General features: G+C 45.0%; 1 protein-coding gene and 1 long non-coding RNA gene across 2 annotated transcripts in view; one reads left to right on the top strand and one right to left on the bottom strand.

The window, feature by feature from the left end:
- LOC110504996 (GDNF family receptor alpha-4-like) overlaps positions 1 to 15585 on the top strand; it is a 28680-nt gene extending 13095 nt beyond the window's left edge. Inside the window, exons 2-8 of the mRNA XM_021583922.3 lie at positions 5193 to 5474; positions 6398 to 6475; positions 6691 to 7042; positions 7151 to 7260; positions 7527 to 7661; positions 7876 to 8012; positions 11147 to 15585. Coding sequence (XP_021439597.3) covers positions 5193 to 5474; positions 6398 to 6475; positions 6691 to 7042; positions 7151 to 7260; positions 7527 to 7661; positions 7876 to 8012; positions 11147 to 11341 — 1289 coding nt within the window. The 3' untranslated portion in view covers positions 11342 to 15585. The remainder of the gene's footprint in view (positions 1 to 5192; positions 5475 to 6397; positions 6476 to 6690; positions 7043 to 7150; positions 7261 to 7526; positions 7662 to 7875; positions 8013 to 11146) is intronic.
- LOC149971785 (uncharacterized) lies at positions 4798 to 10797 on the bottom strand. Its single transcript, XR_016491667.1, has 2 exons — positions 10260 to 10797; positions 4798 to 9156 (listed from the first exon to the last, which is right to left on the bottom strand). It is a non-coding gene; the product is annotated as an uncharacterized LOC149971785 (long non-coding RNA).
- Positions 15586 to 19029: the final 3444 nt, after the last annotated feature.

Genomic DNA, 19029 nt, shown 5'->3' with positions numbered 1-19029 from the left:
GCGAACTAATTTGCCAGAATTGTACATAATTATGACATAACATTGAAGGTTGTGTAATGTAACAGGAATATTTAGACTTAGTGATGCCATCCGTTAGATAAAATACGGAGCGGTTCCGTATTTCACTGAAATAATAAAGGTTTTGTTTTTCGAAATGATAGTTTCCGGATTTGACCATATTAATGACCTAAGGCTCGTATTTCTGTGTTTATTATATTATAATTAAGTCTATGATTTGATATTTGATAGAGCAGTCTGACTGAGCGGTGGTAGGCAGCATTAGGCTCGTAAGCATCCATTCAAACAGCACTTTACTGCGTTTGCCAGCAGCTCTTAGCATTGTTTGATGCACAGTGCTGTTTATGTCTTCAAGCCTATCAACTCCTGAGATTAGGCTGGCAATACTAAAGTGCCTATAAGAACAGTTCTTGTTCTTGACATTTTCCGGATTGACTGAACTTCATGTCTTAAAGTAATGATGGACTGTTGTTTCTCTTTGCCTATTTGAGCTGTTCTTGCCATAATATGGACTTGGTCTTTTACCAAATAGGGCTATCTTCTGTATACCCCTCCTACCTTGTCACAACACAACTGATTGGCTCAAACGCATTAAGAAGGAAAGAAATTCCACAAATGTATTTTTGACAAGGCACACCTGAATACATTCCAAATGCGCTGTATACCTAGTGTACAGATGTGATGATAGGGTTGATAAAACATTTTGTTTGGAATATGGATTGTGTGTTCAGATAGGGACAGGGACAGCCAAGGTCGGTGTGTGTTTCACGTTTGAAGTTTTATTAGTCGTATGTTTCAGGGGGTTTGAGAGAGGAGAGAGAGAGAGAGAGAGAGAGAGAGAGAGAGAGAGAAAGGGAGAGGGGAGTTAGAGAGAGAGAGAGGGAGAGAGAGAGAGAGAGAGAGAGGGAGAGAGAGAGAGAGGGAGAGAGAGGGACCGCTGTGACTGACCCAAAATTAAGGAAATCTTTGACTATGTACAGACTCAGTGAGCATAGCCTTGATATTGAAAAAGGCCGCCGTAGGCAGACCTGGCTCTCAAGAGAAGACAGGCTATGTGCAAATGAGGTGGAAACTGAGCTCCACTTCCTAACCTCCCGCCAAATGTACGACCATGATAGAGACACATATTTCCCTCAGATTACACACACCCATAAAGAATTCGAAAATGAATCAAATTTTGATAAACTCCCATATCAATTGGGTGAAACAGCAAGATTTGTGACAAACACCATTGTAAATACAACCTATATTTATGTTTATTTATTTTCCCATTCGTACTTTAACTACAACACTAAATATATATATATATAAATATATATAATAATAAATATATAATAAATATAAATATATATAATATGACATTAATAATAATATATCTTTATTCTTTTGGAACTTTTGTAAGTGTAATGTTTACTGTACATTTTTTATGTTTATTTCACTTTTGTTTATTATCTATTTCACTTGCTTTGGCAATGTAAATGTTTGCCATGCCAATAAAGCCCTTAAATTGAAATTGAATTGAGAGAGAGAGACTAGGGCACGTTTGTGTGTTTGTTGAGAACAAGGATTTGGAATCTCAAACACAGGAGCAACAGATGGTGTGTACGGATTTTGTCTCCTTGGCTGGGAGATTTGGTGTGTCTTCACTGGAAGCCTGTCATATGCCCATTCTGCTGTACCCATGGGGACTGCATGACATCACTGCTCCTTGAACTGAACTCTGGGATAGCACTGTACTGCACCCATAACCACTGATCTAGAGCCAGCTCTCCCAATCCATGACCTATCCCTAACCATATATATTTTATTTTAAAACCTTTATTTAACCAGGCAAGTCAGTTAAGAACAAATTCTTATTTTCAATGACGGCCTAGGAACAGTGGGTTAACTGCCTGTTCAGGGGCAGAACGACAGATGTGTACCTTAATTAATGAACAACACCTCAGAACTGGCCCAGGATCAGTTACAAGTAAAACGGGAACACTTTACTTAAACCTTATAGGTGTAATGCTTTATAACTTGGCTGTAAACATGTGCATGAGCATTTATAATGTCTTTAAAACCACATACATACTGGCCCTCAGCTTCTCCTTTTGAAAGGTGATGAGGTCAATGTGACGTCATGTGACAGTGAGTGATTCGCGTGGGATGTCTATGGCAACACGTGACTGGTTTAGGGGGAAGTCTGATGAGCTTCCAGGTTTTTAAGTGACCTGGGTCATTCGTTTTTGTAGTTGGTGCTCTGGTGTTTAAGCGTACATGCACCTCACTGTACTTCATTTAGTCGATTTGCATTCTCCCGTTGATCTATGCTGTGCCTAGTGTCTCGGGTAGTCTATTTCATGAAACTCATTATATTCGATTTACATTTGCTGCTCTGTTGAATATTAATCTCTTTTTGCTCTCTCAACCACTTCATTCATCCTAGTGTGCGTGTGTGGCAGGGTGTCTGTGTGCGTGTGTGGCAGGGTGTCTGTGTGCGTGTGTCACAGACAGATTGCTCTTCCCCCTCCTGTGGATGTATGGTGTTGTGTTTTGTAGTTATGATAGGCTCCGCCCCTCAGTCTCCCCCACAGCATAAACCAGACGCAAAAAGGTCTCTCTCAGGGCATGTGTGTGTGTGTGTGTAGGTCTGTGCGTGAGCCATTGAATTTTACCAAGGGAGCATTTTGCTTTTGGCTTACAAATAAAAGTGGAGAGCAGCGAAAAATATAATGCAGAACCTTTTTGGGGTAAAATATGAAGTATTTTCCAAATATGAAGCCTCGTGCTGTGTAAGCTCTGGCTTTTCTCCACACAATATGGAACCCTCATCACAATTCATTTAGATTCACTCAATGAAAATTCCTTCACATCCAAGCAAATTAAATATATAAGAGGACAGTACTGACTTTTCATATTCCGTGTCAGAGCATTCATCCCGAAGACAAATACAGTGCCTTGGCCCCCTTGAACTTTGCGACCTTTTGCCACATTTCAGGCTTCAAACATAAAGATATAAAACTGTATTTTTTTTTGTGAAGAATCAACAAAAACTGAAAAATTGGGCGTGCAAAATTATTCAGCCCTTTTACTTTCAGTGCAGCAAACTCTCTCCAGAAGTTCAGTGAGGATCTCTGAATGATCCAATGTTGACCTAAATGACTAATGATGATAAATACAATCCACCTATGTGTAATCAAGTCTCCGTATAAATGCACCTGCACTGTGATAGTCTCAGAGGTCCGTTAAAAGCGCAGAGAGCATCATGAAGAACAAGGAACACACCAGTCAGGTCCGAGATACTGTTGTGAAGAAGTTTAAAGCCGGATTTGGATACAAAAAGATTTCCCGAGCTTTAAACATCCCAAGGAGCACTGTGCAAGCGATAATATTGAAATGGAAGGAGTATCAGACCACTGAAAATCTACCAAGACCTGGCCGTCCCTCTAAACTTTCAGCTCATACAAGGAGAAGACTGACCAGAGATGCAGCCAAGAGGCCCATGATCACTCTGGATGAACTGCAGAGATCTACAGCTGAGGTGGGAGACTCTGTCCATAGGACAACAATCAGTCGTATATTGCACAAATCTGGCCTTTATGGAAGAGTGGCAAGAAGAAAGCCATTTCTTAAAGATATCCATGAAAAGTGTCGTTTAAAGTTTGCCACAAGCCACCTGGGAGACACACCAAACATGTGGAAGAAGGTGCTCTGGTCAGATGAAACCAAAATTGAACTTTTTGGCAACAATGCAAAACGTTATGTTTGGCGTAAAAGCAACACAGCTGAACACACCATCCCCACTGTCAAACATGGTGGTGGCAGCATCATGGTTTGGGCCTTCTTTTCTTCAGCAGGGACAGGGAAGATGGTTAAAATTGATGGGAAGATGGATGGAGCCAAATACAGGACCATTCTGGAAGAAAACCTGATGGAGTCTGCAAAAGACCTGAGACTGGGACGGAGATTTGTCTTCCAACAAGACAATGATCCAAAACATAAAGCAAAATCTACAATGGAATGGTTCAAAAATAAACATATCCAGGTGTTAGAATGCCAAGTCAAAGTCCAGACCTGAATCCAATCGAGAATCTGTGGAAAGAACTGAAAACTGCTGTTCACAAATGCTCTCCATCCAACCTCACTGAGCTCGAGCTGTTTTGCAAGGAGGAATGGGAAAAAATGTCAGTCTCTCGATGTGCAAAACTGATAGAGACATACCCCAAGCGACTTACAGCTGTAATCGCAGCAAAAGGTGGCGCTACAAAGTATTAACTTAAGGGGGCTGAATAATTTTGCACGCCCAATTTTTCTGTTTTTGATTTGTTAAAAAAGTTTGAAATATCCAATAAATGTCGTTCCACTTCATGATTGTGTCCCACTTGTTGTTGATTCTTCACAAAAAAATACAGTTTTATATCTTTATGTTTGAAGCCTGAAATGTGGCAAAAGGTCGCAAAGTTCAAGGGGGCCGAATACTTTCGCAAGGCACTGTACATTGTAGCACAGAGTGATTTTAAAAAATGTATTTAACCTTTATTTAACGAGGCAAGTCAGTTAAGAACAAATTCTTATTTACAATGACGGCCTACCCCGGCCAAACCCGGACGACGCTGGGCCAATTGTGCGCCGCCCTATGGGACTCCCAATCGCGGCCGGATGTGATACAGCCTGGATATGTTATTTGAGAAATATATTTGTAGAATGGACATTCCCTTTCCAAAGCAACATTCTGTAGTGGGTTCCCTGGCTGCCATATTGTGAGGACCATTTACAATGTCATCCGTATAATATGGCTTTTTAAAACATTTTATTTAACCTTTATTTAACCAGGCAAGTCATTTAAGAACAAATTATTTTTTACAATGACGGCCTACCAAGAGGCAAAAGCCCTCCTACCGGGACGGGGGCTGGGATTAAACCTAAAAAGAACGGACAAAACACACAGCACGACAAGAGAGGCACCACAACACTACATAAAGACAGACCTAAGACAACAACACAACATGGTAGCAACACATGACAACAACACGGTAGCAACACAACATGACAAAGGGCAAGAAGGTAGAGACAACGCATCACGTGAAGCAGCCTTACAAGTGTTAGTAAGAGTGTTCATGATTGAGTCTTTGAATGTAGAGATGGCTGACCATTCTCCCCCTCCCCTTCCCCTCTCTGTCTCCCCCCTCTAGATGTGGTCACCTCCTTGCCGCCCCTCCCCCCGGGCATTATGGACTGTGTGGAGGCAGAGAGTGGGTGTAAAGCAGATCCCCAGTGCAAGGAGTTGTACAGCACCTTGCGGTCCTGTGTGTCTGAGGAGGAGGTGGCTCTGCAGGGGAGCAAGGCCAGGATAGGGTGCCTGGAGGCCCTGAGAGCCCTGCACTACCCCCCCCTGTTGGCCTGCAAGTGTCAGCGCGGCGCACGCAGAGAGGAGCACTGCCTCCGAGTCTACTGGAGTGTCAGGATCCTGCAGAGTGAGTGTGTGTACATGTGAGCGTGTGTGAAAAAGGGAAAAGTGTGTGTTTGTGTGTGTGTGTGGGGGGGTGTGACATAAATGTGTATGTTTGTTACTAGCTTGTAGAAGTAAGGATTCAGTATAGACTTCTAGCACCACTGGTTCTTTTACTCAACATTTGGCCACGACTAGATTGGACCCTTAGCCGTCCTCTGTGACCCGACCCTACAGCCACCGTGTGATGCTACTGTCAAAGCACGGCCACTCGTCTGCCTGCGTCCTAAATGGCACTCTATTCCCTACATAGTGGGCACCCTATTCCCTATGGGCCCTGGTCATAAGTAGTGCACTACGTAGGGAATAGGGTGCCATACCGTCCGCACATCGATGAGGGTGAATGACAGCTAATGGAGTTATTCCCCATGCCCTGTTAGTCACCATGCATATGGTAATTACACACTACTCTAACACAACAGAGAGAGTGCTCTCCCCTACTGTGTCATTATGAAAAATAATGACCGGGATTTACATATGAACAGAATAAAATATGTATATTTAGGTTGTACCCATACCCATGTAATTATTTCAAATCTGGAACAACATGCCTATTATTAGGTAAATATATCCATGATAGATTTTAAGAGTAGGTGTTATTATGATGTTGGCAGAAGCTGTGTGAATATAATGAAATGGTGGTTGTCTGATTCGAGTCCCTGTTATAATGTGATGTTTCCCTGCGTGTTCCGTTATCTTGTGATTCAGTCTCCTGTGGTGTTGGGAGATTATGATGCGATTAGGGATGCATAGATTATGTGGTGATCTCTCCTGCGTGTCAGGGTTAGGTTACAATGCGATATCATGGTGTTGGGTTGTGATATAATGTTGTCTCCGATGTTGTCATGATGAGGTTGCAATGTGATGTTCTCCTCTGTGATCATGTAGGTTATGAGGACTTGGAGGCGTCTCCCTATGATGACTCGCCAGTGGAAATGTCTCACATGGCCTCCATAGTGGCCGCAGGTAGCCAACGACACAATCCCCCCATTACATTAAAACCCTCAGGCACTCCTGTTCAATATATCAATACACTACAAAACCCAATCAATCAACTCATCTACACAGCCCTCAAGTGACCAGATGTCTACTTTCTCTCCTCTATCTATCTCCCTCGCTCCCCTCTTCCTCTCTATATCTCTCCTCCTCTCTATCTTTCCCCATTCCCCTCTCTCTCTCAGCCTCCTCTCTTCCTCTAGATGGACAGAACGCATGTCTGAAGGCAGCCCAGGACTGTGGTCTGTATGAGAAATGCGGGTCCCTGAGGTCTGAGTACGTCCTGGCCTGCACTAAGCCCGTCCCAGGCTCGGACCACTGCAACAGGCAGAAGTGCCACCGGGCGCTGCGGCGCTTCCTGGAGCGTGTCCCAGGGGAGTACAGCCTGGGGTTGTTGTTCTGCCCCTGTACTGACAAACTGTGTGGGGAGAGACGCAGGAAGACCATCGTCCCTTCCTGTTCCTACCAGGAGAGAGACGGGGAACAGCCCAACTGTCTGCATCTGCAGAGCTCCTGCACGAGGGACCAACTCTGCAGGTCAGACACACAACATGTACGCACACATAAACACATTTGTCTCTTATAAGCGCTCACATTTTCATATGTGTACGTGTGTGTTTGTGTGTCTGTCTGTGTCTGTCTCAGGTCCAGACTGGCTGATTTCCAGCATAACTGCCAGTCCTCCGACCACTCCCCCTCGGGCTGTTTCAGAGATAGTGGAACAGTGTGCCTCAAATCCTACGCCGGACTCATCGGTAAGAGAGATGAGGCTATAGGAGGACGAGCGATGCAGATATATGAAGGACGGAGAGGGGTGAGATGAGGGAGGAGAGAGACGGAGAGAATAAAGAGTATTCTAGGATATAGATTTGGGTGGATCACTAGAGAGTGATAAAGATGACAAGAGGGTGTTATCGGGTCATGTCAGGGCTGGGTGAGTGGGGGCGTCAGATGGCCAGCGGTAGGACTTGACCTTTTGTAGTAGGAGTTGACCTCTGTAACCTTTGACCCCCTCCTCCAGGCACCATCATGACCCCCAACTACCTTAGCAACAGCACTATGGACGTGGCCCTGTGGTGCAATTGTGAGGGCAGTGGTAACCAATGGAAGAACTGCCTGAAGATCCAGAACATGTTCACCAATAACGTCTGTCTGGGTGAGTCTATACATCCACCTACCTGTCAATTAACCATCTAACCAATCAATGCAATTTTCATACGGCAAGCAATTCATTTACTACTTGACACTTCAATCCATCAATCTGTCACATTGTCAGCTACACTCGCTCTCATGCACTCATGTGAACATACACACACACAAACACACGCACACAATATGTAATGTACTGTGTCTATCTGTCCGTCTCACAGCGAAATCCATAAGTACCATGGGTAGCTCCCCACCTCGGCCAGTGGAGAGCATTCTTCCCCCTTCCCCTCGCCCCTCCCCCCTGGACCAGCAGAACAAACTCAGCAGCAACGCCCAGGATGAGCTCAGTAACAACGCTGTGAGTACTACTACTCAACATTACCCAATACTAACCTAACATTACTCAACATTACCCAATACTACCTAACATTACTCAATATTACCCAATACTACGTAATAATACTCAACATTACCCAACACTACTTAACATTTCTCAACATTACCCAATACTACCTAACATCTCTCAACATTACCTAATATTACTCAACATTACCCAATACTACCTAACATTACTCAAGATGACCCAATACTACCTAACAATACTCAACATTACCCAATACTACCTAACATTACTCAACATTACCCAATACTACTTAGCATTACTCACCATTGTCCACTACTATCTAACATTACTCAACATTGCCCACTGGTAGATAATAATATCAACATTACCCAATACTACCTAACATTACACAACATTACCAAATACTACCCAACATTACTGAACATTACCTAATGTTACTCAACATTACCCAATACTGCTTAGCATTACTCCACATTACCCAATACTACCTAACATTACTTAACATTACCCAATACTACTTAACATTACTCAACATTACCCAATACTACCTAACATTACTCAATGCTGCCTAACATTGCTTAACATTGTGCAATATCCAATTTCAATCAAATGTATTTATAAAGCCCTTCTTACATCAGCTGATGTCACAAAGAGCTGCACAGAAACACAGCCTAAAACCCCAAATAGCAAGCAATGCAGGTGTAGAAGCACGGTGGCTAGGAAATATTCCCAAGAAAGGCCAGAACCTAGGAAGAAACCTAGAGAGGAACCAGGCTATGAGGGGTGGCCAGTCCTCTTCCGGCTGTGCCGGGTGGAGATTATAACAGAACATGGCCAAGATGTTCAAATAATCACAGTTGTTGTCGAGGGTTCAACAGGTCAGCACCTCAGGAGTAAATGTCAGTTGGCTTTTCATAGCCGATCATTCAGAGTATCTCTATCGCTCCTGCTGTCTCTAGAGAGTTGAAAACAGCAGGTCTGGGATAGGTAGCACGTCCGTCCGGGGGAACAGGTCATGGTTCCATAGCCGTAGGCAGAACAGTTGAAACTGGAGCAGCAGCACGGCCAGATGGACTGGGGACATCAAGGAGTCATCAGGCCAGGTAGTCCTGAGGCATGGTCCTAGGGCTCAGATTCTCTGAGAGAGAGAAAGAGAGAGAGAGAAAGAAAGAGAGAAAGAGAGAAAGAGAATTAGAGAGAACATACGTAAATTCACACAGGACACCGGATAAGACAGAATAAATACTCCAGATATAACAGACTGACCCTAGCCCCACGACACATAACTACTGCAGCACAAATATTGGAGACTGAGACAGGAGGGGTCAGGAAACTCTGTGGCCCCGTCCGACGATACCCCCGGACAGGGCCAAACAGGCAGGATATAACCCCACCCACCCGCAATACTACCTAACTTTACTCAACATTACCCAATTTACCTAGCATTACTTAACATTACCCAAGACTACCTAATATTAGTCAACATTACACAATACCATTTAACATTACTCAATACTACCTAACATTACTCAACTCTACCCAACATGACCTAACATTACCCAATATTACCTAACATAACCTGACATTAACCAATACCACCTAACATTACCCAATACTACCTAACATTGCTCAACATTACCAATACTACCTAACATTACTCGACATTACCCAATATTACCTAACATAACCTGCCGTTACCCAATGCCACCTAACATTACCCAATACTGCCTAACATTGCTCAACTTTACCAATACTACCTAGCATTACTCGACATTGCCCAATACTACCTAATAATACTCAACTCGACCCAACATTACCTAACATAACCTGACATTACCCAATGCCACCTAACATTACCCAATACTACATAACATTACTCAACACTACCCGATACTACCTTACATTACTGAACACTATTCAACATTACTCAACACTTTGAACAACTCACCACTTTAGCTGAATTACCATCACTCAGAAACATGCATTGCTCCTCCAAACACTAATCACACAACTGGCAATCAAATAAAGCAAAGTAAAATACCACTCCACCCAGCACTGACCACTTCCAGGCCAGCTTGACCCCGCACTGAACAATGCCAGCTTGACCACAAACAGATGGACTGACCACTGCCAGCTTGACCACAAACAGATGGACTGACCACTGACTGACCGTTCGATTAGACACTGACCACCTGACTGAACACTAACCATCAAGTACAGAATGTTCAACCTAGTACACACCTCTAGCACTCTGGCCATTGACCACTGTAGTGACAACAGGCTGCTGGAATGACCATTGACCACAGGAGTGACCGCTGGTGGCTGACTGCTAAACCCTGTCTGGTCCATTGAGCAGAGTGACAGTGAAGCGCTTTATGTCTCCTCTGCTCCCCGCATGCTCAACACAGCTAGAGATTATCTGAGCTGCGAGCTAGACCAAGGGGATTCCAATACTCTCGCTCTCTCTCTCTCTCTATCTCTCTCTCTCTCTCGCTCGCTCTATCTCTCTCTCTCTCGCTCGCTCTCTCTCTCTCTCTCTCTCTTGCTCTCTCTCTCTCTCTCTCTCTATCTCTCTCTCTCGCTCTCTCTCTCTCTCTCGCTCTCGCTCTCTCTTTTCCTTTCTCTCTCTCTCTTTTGTCCCTCTCTCTCTCATTGGCTGTCTGTCTGTCTCCCTTTCTCTCTTTCCCTCTCTTCAATTCTCTCTCTCCCTCACGTTTTCTACATCTCTTAATCTCTCTCTTTCTCTCTGTCTCCCTCCCTCTCCCTCATCTCTCTCTCTGAGAGGATTAGATGAAGGTGTTCGTAAGAGGCCGTGCATCAATCAGACTTCATCAGTATTAATTTATGCATGCCCATCTGTCTCTCTCTAGCTCTCTCTCTCTCCTTTACTCTCTCTCCCCTAATCCTTCCTTCTACTCCGTCCTCCTTCTCTCTCTCTCTCCCCTCTTTGCTCTCGCTCTCTCTCTCCCTCGTCTCCGTGTTCCACATTGTAATCCCTCGCTCCATTCTCTCTCTCTCTCTCTCTCTCTCTCTCTCTCTCTCTCCCCTCTCTTCTCCTCACTCATCCCTCATCTCATTCTCTCTTCCTCTCCTCTAACAATATATATATATATCTCTCTCTATCTCAGGTGGAGCAAAGTGAGGAAGAGGAGGAAGAGGAGGAGGGGGGTCAGTTTGACGTGATCCCTCTCTATGCTGAGAAGGCCACTGTGTCCAATCTGGGTTCTGGGGGTGGGGGGGTGTCCCCCCGTATGTCCTCAGCCCCCCCTCCCTCCCTGCTGCTGCTCCTTCTGCTACTGTCTGCCTCTCTGAGCTGGGGGTAAGGAGGGGCGGGGCCCTTGCACACAGACACAGAGACTCTGAGAAAGGCACAGAGAGAGAGAGGAGGGAGAAAATAAGAGAAGATAAAGGACCTCTAGTGTTTATTGCTTCCTTCCTTCTCTCTTCCTTTTGAGACAGTCTTGTACAGTCTGTTTTCTTTTTTTTGCTTCACCTCCCACTGTCAGGTGATGGTTTTGCCCGATGGAGACTTTTTGTGTATGACAGACATAGAGGTGAACCAACTCCACAGTGACAGAGGGGGGTTAAACTGAGTGACTTGATATATGATATGTGAGTAATTTCCTCCTTTGGTGAAGACGTGACAGGTTACCATGAGTCCGATGGCGCTTTAGTATATCCAAGCTTCACTCTGTCCATTCATACCTCTGTACTCTCCAGTGATGGAGAAGTGCTTACAGTCAGTGTTAGGAAGGAATGTACACTGAGTATACCAAACATTAGGAACACCTTCCTAATATTGAGTTGCCCTCAGAACAGCCTCAATTCGTTGGGGCATGGACTCTAGAAGGTGTCGAAAGCGTTCCACCGGGATGCTGGCCCATGTTGACTCCTGTGCTTCCCACAGTTATATCAAGTTGGCTTGATGTCCTTTGGGTGGTGAACCATTCTTGATACACACGGGAAACCGTTGAGCATGAAAAACCCAGCAGCGTTGCAGTTCTTGACACAAACCGGTGCGCCTCGCACCTACTAACATACCCTTGCCCAGTCACCCTCTGAATGGCACACATACACAATCCATGTCTCAATTGTTTCAAGGCGTAGAAATCCTTCTTCACCCATCTCCTCCCCTTCATCTACACTGATTGAAGTGGATTTAACAAGTGACATCAATAAGGGATCGTAGCTTTCACATGGATTCACCTGGCGAGTCTGTCACGCAAAGAGCAGGTGTTCATAATGCAAGCGCTTTTGGTTTATTGCTCTATCTGTGTCTAAATGACTCAGCACAGGCCTGGGAGAAAAAAACAGCTGCAGAAATACAAATAAAACAGCATCATCAAAAAAACTGAAACAATGTGAGTAATAAAAAATCTAATATCTTCTCAGTAGGTGTGGACGCCCGTCTGGGGTTGACACTCGCAGGCAGAGAAGGAGAGAGAAGGAGAGAGAGGGAGAATGAAACAGAGAGAGAGAGAGAGTATGAGACAAAGAGGGAGAGAGAAGGAAACAGAGAGAGAGACAGAAAGAAACACATAGAGAGAGAGAGAAAGAAACAGAGAGAGAGAGAGAGAGAGAAAGAAACAGAGAGAGCCATAGAAGACAAGGGATAAAGAGGGAGTGAGTTTCTGGTGTATCGTCCATTTCCTCTGCACTTTTTTACTTGTTTCAATTGAGATAATGTGATCTGGTGTGAACTCTTTGGCTGGAATTCATTCAAACCCACCAGTGTCTTATGTTCACAATATTCATCCCGTTCCCACACATTTCTAATTCTGAAAAGTGAAAGCATACCTGTGAGAGGGGTTGCCATGGTAGTAGTTGTGGGTTTTTATTCAGTACCAAAGATCAATCTGTCAGTTAACTTGATCATTGGAAAAAGCTACTGCGTAAATACTGCAATGCGAGTTAGATTGAATTGAGCCCTTCATATTCTGGTGAGCTCTGGGGGGGAAATCGTTGGCGAGGAGCGATAGAGGGAGAGAGAAAAAGAGTGAACCAGACAGAGAGAGAGACCCTCGAGCGCAAACATACCGTGGAGAATCGCTGGCCCTATATTTCCTCTGTCTTATAAATCTTTTGCTGACACTAATGTTTTTTTTTGTCTCCTCTATTTCTGTGGAACGTGTAAAATTAACTTCCATCCGGAGGGGTTGGAGATGGTGGTGGACAAAGAAAGGAGGGGTGGGGGTGGTGGTGGTGGGGGGGGGGGGGGGGGGGGTTGTGGGGTTAGGGAGGGGCTGAAGTGACGGAAGGTCTGCAGTATGCATCTTGCATCTCTCCCCAGGCCCTAATATCAAATTATAACCCCAACACACACACCAACTGTCCACCTGAACAACAGACCCTTACACATATTGTCTGTCAATCAGTCATTCTTTTCTAAAGGAAAGGGGAACATGCTTACATGAAGATCTATGCTTCCATTCCGTAGAACATGAGCATCATTAATACCAAGGTCAGCTAGCCGCTCACAGATCTCCTTCTGGGGTTAATTGAGAGCAGGGAGGAGAATAGGTGGTAGATTGATGTGCCTGTCAGGCCTGTGTGGGGTCTTTACGAGGCCTGTTGTTATTTTTTAATTGTTGTTGCGGCCGTTTGTCGTCTGCTGACACCTCGCCACTGCCAACAGACAGACTGAGAGATGGAGAAAAGGATACCAATCATTTACATCAATATCGCTGAAATAAATAAGTTGAGAAGCCATGCGTTAAATCAACTGACATAGAGTAGGAGGGTAGCTGAAGGGATTATTTTACCGTTCTTGTTCGCTTGTAATACAGCTCTATCATAAACACTTACACACACACACACACATACACACACAAGCACGCACGCACACACACACACACAGACACACACACACACACACACACACACACACACACACACACACATACACACACTCAGTTAAATATCAGTTCATTGGTGTCTGATTGCCGTGGACTTGAGCATTGTAATCCATCATTGGCCTGACACAGGAATGTTAGCAGCACCATGGCTTGGTTATACTGTTCACTGCGGAGAGACAGACAGTGAAATAAAAACAAAGCAAGAAAAACTAGAACTAGAATGACACACACGACACACACTCCGTAAGAAACGTGTACAGGGAGAGATGAAGGGAGGAAAGCGGAGGGGGAGAATGAGAGACGGAGAGGAAGAGAGAGTGAGAGCTGACATGGCCTGCGGGCTTGTATCAGTGTTAGTGCTGTAGCTTGGCTTACCCTTCTTGATCTATTTTGCACTCCCTGGGCCCTAAAGCATCAGCTCTCTACTGTAGCACAGCCTCGCAAAACTCCTCGACAAAGCTCTGCTGCTACAGGAAGACACACAGTGGAGGAGGACAGAGCAGCATTCCAAGAGTTTCTGTTAGTTTAAAACAAATAACAGCAGAAACAAAAAGCAGAAAGGCTTGTTTGAGCTCGACCCGTCCTAAACTCCTCCTTTTAACGCCACACCTGTGACACACGCATTCGTTGATTGTATTCATGCATAGGCTCAGTGTTCCTTGTGTGAAGCATTTCTGTGTAAAGTGTTTCTGTGTGTGATCAACCAGTTTTCTATGCTCTATACCTGCCCTGCCCTGCTTTCACATTCATAATCACCTTTCATCTTCAATAATCACCCATCTTTAATTGACCGTACTGTACTGCATACTCATTAAGTAATTACCACCAACAATGTCATGTTGTATTGAGTGTGTAGCGGCCATCAGGATGACTTAGTGTGGGTGTGTTCGTGTCTTGGACATAGGGATGACTCTTGTCAGGCCAGAGGATGCTCAATGGTTACAGTGTTTTCATGCTGCATCTGTACTCATCTGTCTGTCTGTGTATCCCCGGTGATGCTTTGTCTCTGCCTCTGTTTGCTGTAGCGCCAAATAATGCTAAATGGTGCTGAATAATGATCAGATGTTTTCTATCCCAGCACCTCCAGAGGTGAAGCAGCCCTTTTTAGCATTTTTCCGCCCGGTGGGCCTTGCCTCCTGCAGGTAGCTGGCCCAGTGGGCTGATGGGTATTCAGGAGGGGAGAGGACGCACGCTGGGACTGCAAATGAGACACGCATTCATGAGCAGGCAGAACTGAACTGCCTGACTACTCTGCGCAGCAACAATATGATGATGAAAGGCTTTTTTTTTTTTTCTCACTCTCTCGCTCTCCTGAACGCTGCAACGCTGAGTGGACCGATCTCCTCTCCCTAGTCAGGCTGCGAGACTTTCCCGCCACTATCTTTTATGTGCCGTTTGGACAATGGAAAGTGACAGGAACGACCATTCAGGATCACTGAACTGTTCTGCTGGTGTTCAAGAATACAAAAACAAATCGTGATGCTAATACACTGATTCTCTTCACCCCGCTCCCTTTAAGCATGTCTGTGTACCACAGGAGAGGGCCAGCTTTCTCCCCCCCTACCCGTCAGAACAGGTTCTGTTCTGACTCCTCCGCTACACACCCTGCACAGTGTCTGGATCAGGTTGTGTTATGTGCTTTTCCTCTCTCTGCAGTTCAGACACACACCTCCACTGTGTACATGAATATAATAAAAACTATATATATATGATCTTTCGTTTTCTTCCGTTCTCTTCCTGGAACTGTTGTGAATGCACTGACTAGAGTATCAAATTCAAATGTGGAACCTGAAAGCCAGTTCCCACTGCTTTTTTCATGCTTCCCCTCCAACCAGGGACCGATTCAGACCTAGGATGCCAGCTGGGAGCAATGAATTATCATCTCGTGGGGTCAGAGTTGAATGCTCATGTACTAGACCATGTACATGAGCAAGTCAAGAAAAGGTATTTGAATAACACAGAGATGGCACTTATCCAATGTGCCTCCATCAACAGTTGACTGCATTTAATGGGCACATATAAAAAGGCCTATAGATGAACTTCACATGCACCAATTCTCTGTCCTAGTTCTGACGTGGTGATACTGTGTTGAAGCAGTGGCAGTGATGATGTTGATGATGATGATGACGATGATTGAAACACTACATCAGGTTTAACGGCCGTTGTCAGTGTGGGGTTAATGAAATCACTGTGATGTATTTCTGCTTTGTCTCAGTTCTCCTCAATAGTACATTCTCCAGTGCATTATTAAAGCATTGAAGAGCGACTGCAAAACTACCAAACACTGTGGTCACATAGAGGGGTTGGTTGTTTAGCAACAAAACTGAGGCTTGTGCAACTGTGGGGCAGAACAGACGGGGTTGGCTTAGATTTGTTGACAACGTGTAAACTATATTTCCCCTCTCCAAATGTTTATTGAAAACATAAATACATTTGCACAATGAGCACTTGTTGTCTCTCAAATACATTATTACAGTTGTAAGGTAGCTAGCTAGTGATTTTATGCCATTTTAGCATAGACATGACATCAGTCAAAACCCCTCAAAACAAGACACGGTATCAATAACAAGATGCAACTAGCTGAAACGAGTCCCACATGATTCCCCACATGCCAGCTTCTTGTCATTGTTGCTAGCTATCCGACGGCTCAGAATCATAACAACGCAAGCCTTCCGGCCACATTGGTGACGTTGTCAGCTAAACCGCACACACTGACGTGCACACACACTAACACTGACACATACAGATACACAAACACACACAGTCAGAGGAGCCCCAATCACAGACCTATTAAATAATCAGACTAGGTTTCTCTCCCACTGTGTCCAATCAAAACGAATAGGTCTCCTGCTCTATCCGCCTCCGTGACCACTCTGCCCATGGGCTGAGAGAGAGAGAGTGTGTGTGTGTGTGTGTGGGGGGGGGGGGGGGGGGGGGGGGGTGCACGTTGGCGCAGACTAAAGGCCTTGTTTACTCTCTCTCTCTATTCCTTTCTCTCTATCTTATCCTCTGTCCTCCCTGGGGAACCCAACAAACTTTTCCTCCTGAGTCCGTACAGACAGATGAGTGTTCAGACAGAGAGAGATGGAAGAGCAGGAGACCCAGTAAAGTTTTTAATCTGTAAATGGAGAGAGAGGTATCCAGTAATGGTCATTTAAGCATTAAGCCCTCCTCCGTCCACCTCGTTTGTGCTTCCTAATGCTCCTTAAACATTTACGACCCTGATGATAACAAAGGAAGACTGCAGCCTAATCAGATCAATGCTGGTTAAAAACCCTACTCGGAACTGCACAGGCATCGGTGTGGGGGGGGGGGGGGGGGGGGGGGGAACTCAACTCATATCTGACTCCAGATCAGCTTTAAAAGCAAGCGTCTGTCATCCTTATATAGGCAGTAAATAAACTGCATTGTGATACTGACTGTCTGTATGAATCCAACCAGTGCACACACACAGTTTCTTTCTGTGCTTCCTTACTTTTCAGTTTAGTCCACTCTCTCTCTCTAGCTCTCTCTCCATCTAGCTCTCTATCGCTATCCTCCTCTCTCTCTCACACATTCTAGCTTTCTCCTTTCTCAAGCTCTCTCCCACCCTGTCTCTAGTTCTCTCTCAGTTAGTCTCTGTCGTTTTGGAACGGAGAGACATGTACTCCCTGAATAGCTGAGACTGCAGTCAGAGATTGGGGTGGCTCTGAATAGCCAGGCCGATAAGGATGGATTTCATTCAGAAATGGATGGAGAGATAGCGTCTGTCTCTGGGTGGTACAGAATGACTCATTCTACTCCGTCTAAATGGCTTGCATTGGGAGTGATGAGATTCCGTCTCCACTCCACAGACTGCATCCTGTAACATTAGAGGGTCACAAGGGTTAAACAGCCTAATAAGAAGAAGACATGCTGCATTACACACTGCATTACAACACACATGCTGTGGGACTCTCCAGCTATCAGGATCTGTGTATTCACACCTGAGCTATTTATCTCCATCCACCTGCACAAACCACTGGCTGAAATCTACCAAACTGCACTAATGTTTGGAGTGCTGAGCTACAGGGTGTTTGCAGGAGTTTCCTGGTGCTGTGGTTGTGCATTCTGTATGTCACAGTAAATTATACAACTGCAGAATATGATCTTCCTTATCGATTTCTCTCAGGATGCATGCAGGGCCCATCTATATGCATATTATTGTTGGAGTACAGCTCATTAATCTTGGCCCGTTATCATTGTGGTTTTGTGTTCCCTGGCTTCTTGGCTGGCTGCTGTGAAGTGAACACATACCCATTGACTCTCTGTGCAGACACACACACGCACACACACACACACACACTCACACACTCACACAAACTCATTTGTCTTTCATCAGCGTTCAGACCATGGGTCTGTGCTGTTTGCCGTATCAATATGTAGTTAGTGAGTGCGAATTGCTGCAGTTAGATCCAGGAGTGTGCGCATATGTGTGTGCACGTTTGGGAGTGCATGTGTGCGTGCATGTGTGTGTCCACTACCTATCATTGTGGCATCACTTTATGTCCCTTCATTATACTTAGGAAGCACACACACTCACACGGACAGTTTGCTGACTAATGGAGCCTTTATTCTTAATGAGTGCTGCTCTTGTTCGTCTATCTCCTGTCCCCCTCATTACCTCTCTATCTCTCATCCCTCGCTTCCTCTCTTCTATTCCTCCACCTGCATCTTCTACCATCACCTTCACCTGATCCTCTCTACTTCTATTTAACTACAGCTCCTATCCTGTCATCCTCTCTTCCACCTAATCCCCCACTCCTCTCTTTCTCAAAAGCCCTCTCGGGGATGTTCTTCCACATTCTCTCTGTCCATGCCCATCTCCTTCTTTCCCTCTCCCTCCAGGTGCCGTGTGTGTGTGTGTGTGTGTGTGTGTGTGTGTGTGTGTGTGTGTGTGTGTGTGTGTGTGTGTGTGTGTGTGTGTGTGTGTGTGTGTGTGTGTGTGTGTGTGTGTGTGTGTGTGTGTGTTTGGAGATGGTGTTGGTAAGGGACAGAGCAGTAGTGTGTGTTGTCTGGCCTGGCTATGCCTCGCTGGCTGCTACGCTGCTCGCTCTGTTAATAACCCAAGGTGCTTCTGACGTCTTATTTATGGTCTGTCATTTGTTTTAGTGGCGTCAGCGGCTTTCACATCCCAG

Source organism: Oncorhynchus mykiss, chromosome 25 (assembly GCF_057628025.1).
Source record: "Oncorhynchus mykiss isolate SJ-2025 chromosome 25, ASM5762802v1, whole genome shotgun sequence".
NCBI classification, from domain to species: domain Eukaryota; kingdom Metazoa; phylum Chordata; class Actinopteri; order Salmoniformes; family Salmonidae; genus Oncorhynchus; species Oncorhynchus mykiss.
The sequence above is the reverse complement of the archived record's forward strand: the minus strand, read 5'-3'. Positions and strand labels throughout refer to the sequence as shown.